This window comes from Pinus tabuliformis, chromosome 2_2 (assembly GCF_031772625.1).
Source record: "Pinus tabuliformis cultivar Carrire ecotype Pingquan chromosome 2_2, CPIR1, whole genome shotgun sequence".
Classification (NCBI taxonomy): domain Eukaryota; kingdom Viridiplantae; phylum Streptophyta; class Pinopsida; order Pinales; family Pinaceae; genus Pinus; species Pinus tabuliformis.
Genome location: NC_142300.1, coordinates 478,952,980 through 478,960,774, shown reverse-complemented (window position 1 = coordinate 478,960,774; position 7,795 = coordinate 478,952,980). Strand labels below are relative to the sequence as shown.

The 7,795-nt window shown below is 37.7% G+C and overlaps 1 protein-coding gene across 1 annotated transcript; it reads right to left on the bottom strand.

The window, feature by feature from the left end:
* Window positions 1-5,052: 5,052 nt before the first annotated feature.
* LOC149193416 (uncharacterized) lies at window positions 5,053-6,156 on the bottom strand. The gene has a single exon (XM_089407304.1). The coding sequence runs from the start codon at window positions 6,154-6,156 to the stop codon at window positions 5,053-5,055; it is 1,104 nt and encodes a 367-aa protein (XP_089263430.1).
* Between the last annotated feature and the right edge of the window lie 1,639 nt (window positions 6,157-7,795).

Here is a 7,795-nt window from a genome sequence, read left to right as displayed (position 1 = left end):
TTGTCAGCCACAAGAAGACCCTTGCATCCCATTCAACTTTGGTTCTATTTTCTATTTCTCAGACATAATTCAAGAATGTTGATGAGTTCTTTATTTAAGAAGACAGAATGCTTCGTAAAGACTGTTTTTGTTCTTTCCTGTACATTTTTTTTTTCTTTTTATCATTTGTAATATTGGGTCCAGGCTTGCTTATATTTTTTGAAGGTTTTAAGACAATTTTTTAAATGCCTCTCTCTGATTTTGATAAACAGTGAATGATATCAGGGTATCCAATGCCTATATAGTATGTAATATTTTTTCGAGAAGGAGCCATTTCATGTCCAAGAACAAATAAAATTCCTCTATCACGGAAACAGGTGTAAGGCCAAGACAAACCCAAATACAAGTATGGAATCTGGAGATTGATAAATCTCACCTATGGGCCTATTTTGGTGAAACCTATCGAGGAACTCCTGGCAACTGTTGGGATGGAAGGGATATATACATAAATGAAATTCATAACATCACATTCAAAGAAGGCCTTGGGTTAGGTACAAACGATGTGGCAATGAAGGCTTTGGGTTAGGTACAAACAATGTGGCAGAGTGGAAGGCTTTGGAAATTTTACTGAAGCTGGCAATGGAGAAAGACATCTCTAAAATTTAGATCTTAGATAAAACCAAATTGGTTATAGACTGGGTTAATGGATTGACTGGCATACAAAAATTTAGGTTTGAGACCTTTGTTTGATCAAGTCAAGCTGAAAGAACATATCTTCAATGACATTTCTTACTCCCGTATCTTGAGGGAGGACAATATGGAAGCAGACACTTTATCAAAACAAGTTCTAAATGTAGAAGGGATATGGGAGATACTGGAAGAACATGTTAGTGTACTATTTTCAGTCACAAGAAGACCCCTGCATCCCATTCAACTTTGGTTCTGTTTTCTATTTCTCAGACATAATTCAAGAATGCTGATGAGTTCTTTATTTAAGAAGCCAGAATGCTTTGTAAAGACTGTTATTGTTCTTTCCTGTACAAATTTGTTTTTCTTTTTATCATTTGTAATATTGGGTCTAGGCTTGCTTATATTTTTGAAGGTTTTAAGACAGTTTTTTAAATGCCTCTCTATGATTTTGATAAACAAAGAATAATATCAGGGTATCCAATGCCCCTATGGTATGTAATTTTTTTCTACTCAAATGAAAGTTTCATAGACAACAAAAAACCTCAAGAGTATATTCAAATGATCAAAGGATGAGCAAAGTTCCATCCTATAGTTCACCAAAGCCATAAGAAGAGTGGGGTAGGTAGATTTATCTACAATTGAAAGGAAGCCAAAGTTTCATTGATCAAAGCCATAGGAACTCAACACAACCCTTGCACAATTCACAAATAATGAGGTTCTAAGTCTTTGCACACATTTTTTTATTTCAGAATTCCAACAACAATTAGAGTTATCAAAACCATTAGCTGAAATGTCTAGTGAGAGCACAAGATGCCACACTTTCATGAAAATCAATTTAACACTGGAATTGCAAAATGCCAATGCATTCCTATACATATTTTGCAATGGATCTCAACCCATTCAATGCATTTTCAACATCAATCTCTTTCTTGACATTAAATTATATACAAGGTGATTTTCCCTCCAACACACATCTATTGGATGATCGTTTTTGCATATCCATTGCTATGATAAAAAAACATCAAAAGCAAAAACTCTTCAATGCTCTAACCACAGTTTCTCCAACACAACTCACAGGGATATTATACTTCATGACATTCAAGTTCTATACTTACAACTTTATCGCAGAGATCACAAATTGACTATCCTCTCTGAGTCCATCTCACATTTCCAATACTCATATGTCTAACTAGAACACTAGGCATCCTTTGAAGGTTTTCCTCTCGACCTTCTAATATAGAGGCTTCTCTTTCTATATGCTAGTATTTTATCTCATAATTCCTAGCTATGAAATCATGCCTTTCTCCACATTAAGTCTTCGCTTCAGGCTCTTGTGCCCATTTCATGTACATGAAGATTTCAACTAATTCACAATGGTTATGAGATTCACCTAATCCCTTTCATTACCTTTTTCTCTGCGATACTAGCACCAACAATTTATGAGTTCTACTCTCATTATACCAGGGTAATTCTATACAGAAAACCCCCTTCTTGAATTCCCAAATGAATCTGTCTGCTATCTTTGTTTGTAATAGAGATTCCTCATGCCTGCAACTTACTATTGTTCTTATTGTAGTTCTTACTATAAACTACAAGATGGGAATCATAACCCATTTCTACTTGACTATCATTCCTGTAGATGAAGATATAGACAAATTGAAGGCAGAACCTTATACAAAATCCCAACATTTGCTAAGATAGAAAACAAATTAGATGTCAGAAATGACTGGCTTATTGCTTTGTTTGATGATTAGCAATCATGATTTCTTGGTTGTTAGCTTTTCCATATGCTACTCACTCTGCGATCTCTATTATGTGGGGGTTTATCATGGCCCTCTTTGATCTCGCTAATTTGGTCTATCAGGGATTGGTTCAACTCCTCAATAGCTCAATTTCTCCTTTGTTGTAGCTATCCTATTTTTTTGCTACTCACCTTGTGAATGGAGGTTGATGTTCTACATGATTTCTACTTCCCTCACCTTCTTCTTCAGGTACCCCATTGACCTGGATAACATTGTATTATTTTCCTCCAATTTTCCAGTCTTCTATTTGCATTATGAGATGTCAGATTGCACCCACCCAACTTCTTTGTCTATAGCTGAGCAATTGGGGTAGTTGTTGCTCATTCTAGGGTACTTGGGAGACTCCAAGATAGTCTTGAGGTTGGTAATATTTGAGGATGTTTCTATTGACCTTGCTATCTCTGTGATTTTTTTTTTTGGGAATCTTAGGAATCTCACCAAAGGATATGAAGTGATTTCCTTCTTTCCCATGACTGTCTATCTTATCTTTTTCAGTATGTTCCTTGTTGTTTAGGGCATGTGTTAGACATGTGTTTGGTAGGTGTCCTATGAATAGAACATGTGCCAAATGTGTTAAACATGTATCCTCATGTATTGGTGTCTGACACTAGGATACATGACATGAGGCCTGTTTGGAGGTGTCCTATTACTTAGTCACTAAGTAAAACACACAACTTTATTTTTCAAAGTGCATTTGGCCTCCTAGCTTGAGTGCTCCTCGATAAAGGTCATTTATTGCTTCCATTGTAACCATAATGCTAGTGAAGAGGGTTTTGACCATGTTAAGTGGTTTTTAGGCTCATGTCAACAAGGATGTTCTCCAATTCTATTTTTCAAAAGCTTCAAATGATAACATGTGGAATTGGAAGTAGTGTTTTCTCATAACATTCCTTTATTGAACTTAACTTCAAAAGTTCAAATTTGTTGTCTCACAACCACTAAAATTTAGAATACATGCTTTATGTACTTTGTGTAATGGGGTGAGTGACAAGTAGTTTTTCACTTTGAATGAATTCAATGCTTGAGTTATCACGGTTCTCCTTCACCATTCATTCAAGTTATATTAAACACTTTTGATTACACTCTTCATAGGTTGTAGAAGCTTTCTTCAGGGGCTCCTTCCATGTAGGTTTCCCATAAATCCAAATATTCATCAATGAGGGGGAATAATATATTGATATTCAATGGATCTCCTTTTTCCACTAGGCTTTTGTGGTTGAATGGAACAACATAAAATGGTTGCAACTCTTTTAATATTGCTTAGAATAACTATGATGAATCCAAATTAGAAATGGCATTAATGCTTTGCTTCAAGTGGCATTGGTGTGACCTCAATTTGGTTCACAAGTAGAGAGAAAATCAAGCCACGAGAATAGTTTCCAATTTTGATAGCCAGAACTTGTAGAGCTGGAAAGTTGACTTTTTAAGGGTATATCTTCCTTAGTGTTACTTAAAGTTGCTACTGTGACCCCAATCTGAAAATGACATCAAAACTTTGTTTTAGATGACACTGGTGTGATTGCAATTAGGCTCATAAACAAAAAGAAAGGATAAATTCATGCCACAATATAATAATTAATTAATCTCATTTTTTTGGCTATGGTTTTGAGGCCACAACTTAAAATGGTTGTAACTTTCTCAGTATGGCTCATAATTGCAATTATAACCCATTTTGGAAATGGTGACACAAATGCACTTTTGATGGCATTTGGTGCGACTGCAATATGACTTCCAAGCAAGGATAAATGCCACCGCAAGATAATCTGCAAAAAACAAGAATAGAAAGAACACACAATTGGACATCAAAGGATTTATGTTGTCCACACTAATGAAGTGAGGGCAAGCTCTCCCAACCACTTCAAATGGGATGACCTCCAATACGAGTGCCAAAGCATGATAGATGAACATTCCTTGATTACATGAGGAGTACTCTATCCCTAGTTACAACCACTCTGGCTATCACTGCACTAATCCACCATTAGTGGACCTTACGTAATGAACATAGTGATTTTTATTTATTAAACATCATAGTAGGATTTTATTAATGACTAGGCCACTTTACATTAATTAACCACAATACATCTATAAATTTAACTCTAATGGACATTTAGGCCATTATTACATTACTTGAGAGGGTCATGATGATAATTGCATCTTGCTCTAGTGTTAGAGTGAAGTTGATACAAGGGATTTTGGGCACTATAGCAGATATTGTGTTTGACATAATAGTTGTGGATTATTTGGCTTTACACAAATTACTAATATTATAATACGGAAATGTAGTTCATCATAATGACATGGTAAGGATGCTATTAGAATGTGGCTCGATGTGGGCTTTTTCACTGAAATTTAATTTGTGTGGTTCGCTAAAGTTTAGTGTGACCGGCTAACTAGTATTGTGGTTTTTTCCAGAGAGAAAAACATCATGATATTATATTAAGAGAATATAATGGGCTGATACATATAAAGCCATATCATTATGGCCATCTCATCCCAAAGATATAAATAGATAGGACTAAAGCTGAAAAGATCAGAAACGATACATTCCCAATGTCAAAACAGATATATCACGATAAGTCCTTTAAAAACCATCCAAAAAGGAGAGAAGATCTATATGTAGAAAAAGTTCCACATAAACCACAAAAAAAAACGATGAGAGAAGAATAGAAAAACCCATGAGAAAAGGATAACCAGCAGGATCAAGCATAGCGGATATATAGACCAGAACAGAGGCAATTGGTGCCTTGGACTCCTGAAAGATGCAAGCATTCCTCCATTTCCATAGAAACCAGCACGTGATGATGAATAACGATCTCCATGCTGGGCGTTGATCACTCCACCATTTGAAGCCCTCCTGAACAGATGAGAAAACCTGGTAAGGAAAACCATGAGATAAGGAGAGATCATACCAGATTTGGGACGATGCCGGACACTGAAAGAACATGTGGACATTTGATTCGGATGCCTGACAACACATGGAACATCTTCCCGGACCCATCCATCCCTTCCTTTGAAGAACCTCCCATGTAAGGTTCCTATTGGTAAAAATCAGCCATGAAAATAAAATTGTCTTAAGCGGACAGGATGCTTTCCAGAATTTGGAAGGAAAGATGGGTGCGGGAAGCGGCGGAAGATTAGTTGAGGCAGCTGCATATAAATCCTTTACACGAACAGGCTGAGTGGAGTTCCGCATCGACCATACCAATTCATCTTTTGAACCTGTTTGTTTAATACCTTTACCTACAAAATTATTTACAGCAGAAACCCAAGTAGGCCGAAGAGAAAGAGGCAGACCAAGATCATCTCCGTCCTTCCAGATTGGCGAAGATGACGACCAAGATTGTATCAATTTATTCCAAGTGAAGTGACCCTTTGTGTGCAGGAATGATATCAGTTCGGGAGTGAGCATGGATTCCAGTCCATATACAGTTGAATCAATACCAAGAAAGATGCTAGAGCCGGTAGAGATACGCCATTTTAAGAAATCCAGGAAGAGAGCCTGTACCTTTCTGAGGCTGAGCCAGATGGCTGATCCCCTTTTTGAACCCAGAGACTTCCTCCTATGCCAATATACCACAGACCTTCCTTTCAGATATTTTTGTTTGATAATGGAGCTCCATTTGCCTTCACCGAAGATGCCTCTATGGAGAGATTTGCAGAGGAGGGCCTTGCCAAAAGACCTCATATGTAAAGGCCCCAACCGCCTACCCTCTTCGGTCTTGAGATGGAGTCCATCTTGACTAAGTGGATCTTAGAATGATGAGATCTTCCACCCCATAGAAAATTAGCAGTTAGAGAGACCATTTTGCTAATAATAGAAGCGGGAAGAAAATAAAGATGAGCCCAATAAACCGCAAGGTGAGATAGGACAGACTGAACCAGGATAAGTCTACCTCCCAGAGATAGGAATCGCATCTCCCATCTTGAAATTTTATTATAGAAACGATCAATCAGCCATAACCAATCCTGTTTGCGGTTCCCTTTTGGTTTGAGGAGGAAGCCCAAATATTTAAAGCCCTCCTTTATAGATGCCAGATTAATACCAAATAACGCGGCAATCCATTGAGCTAACTCCTGATTAGAGTCATTGTGATACAACATGGATTTGACCCTGTTTATGACCAAGCCCGTTGCTGATTGAAACTTTTGAAAGATCTCATTGAGATAGAGCCAGCTTGATTTGCAAAGCATGGCACAGATAAGAATGTCATCGACGAACAGGTTATGAGAAAGAAATATATTCTTACAGATCTTGATCGGAGAGCATCGTTGATCAGCTACTGCTTTGTTGATCTGTGTGCTGAGAGAATTCATGACAAGGATAAAGAGGAGGGGGGAGAGAGGACAACCCTGGCGCAGACCTCTCTCCGCCTGAAAAAAAGATGAAGGGATACCATTGATGATAACTGAGTATTTAACATTTTCGACACATGCCATCACCCAGTTAATTCCTTGAGTCCTCAGTCCAATTTTTGCGAGGAGAATTCTAAGGAACCCCCAATCCACACAGTCATAAGCCTTTTCCAGATCTATCTTTAGAATAGCCGCATCAATGTTTTTTGATAAAACTGAAAATAAGCACTCCTGTGTCGTGGCGACTGCATCAAGAATATTCCTATCTTTTAAAAAAGCATGCTGATCCCTGGAAATGAAGGAGTTGAGGACAGGTTTCATTCTCTCAGCAATAATTTTTGATATGATTTTGAAAAGAATGTTACATAATGCAATAGGCCTGAAATCCGCAAACGATTCAGACTGATCCTTTTTGGGGATAAGAGCTATAAAAGTGGCAGTGAGAGCACTATTTATATTCCCTGATATACGTGTAGCATCCACCATCCCCAACAAATCGTCTTTAAACATATCATAGAAGTGAGAGAAGAACTCAATCGGCCAGCCATCTGGCCCAGGACTTTTGTCCTTTTTGAACTTCTTGATAGCTCCATGAAGTTCCTCTTCCGAAATGGGCTTGAAAAACTCTGTATTAGCATCTTCATCAAACATAACAGGCACTTGATCAACCACCCAGAAAACATCATTTATCTCGTTCATCCGCCGCTGGTATTGTTTCTGAAAGAACCTTGTGGCTTCCACCGATATATCATGCTGTGAATATAAGAAACCCCCATTTCCATCTTCGATCTTCCAGATCGAATTTTTACACCTCCTTGCATTTGCAAAATTATGAAAGAACTTTGTATTTCGGTCGCCCTCCTTGAGCCAGATCGCTCTGCTTTTGAGCCTCCAGGATGACTCTTCCTTTTGCAACAACGCTTGTTTCTTTTTCTCCAAGGTTCTGAAATGATTTTTTTGATCAAAGGACA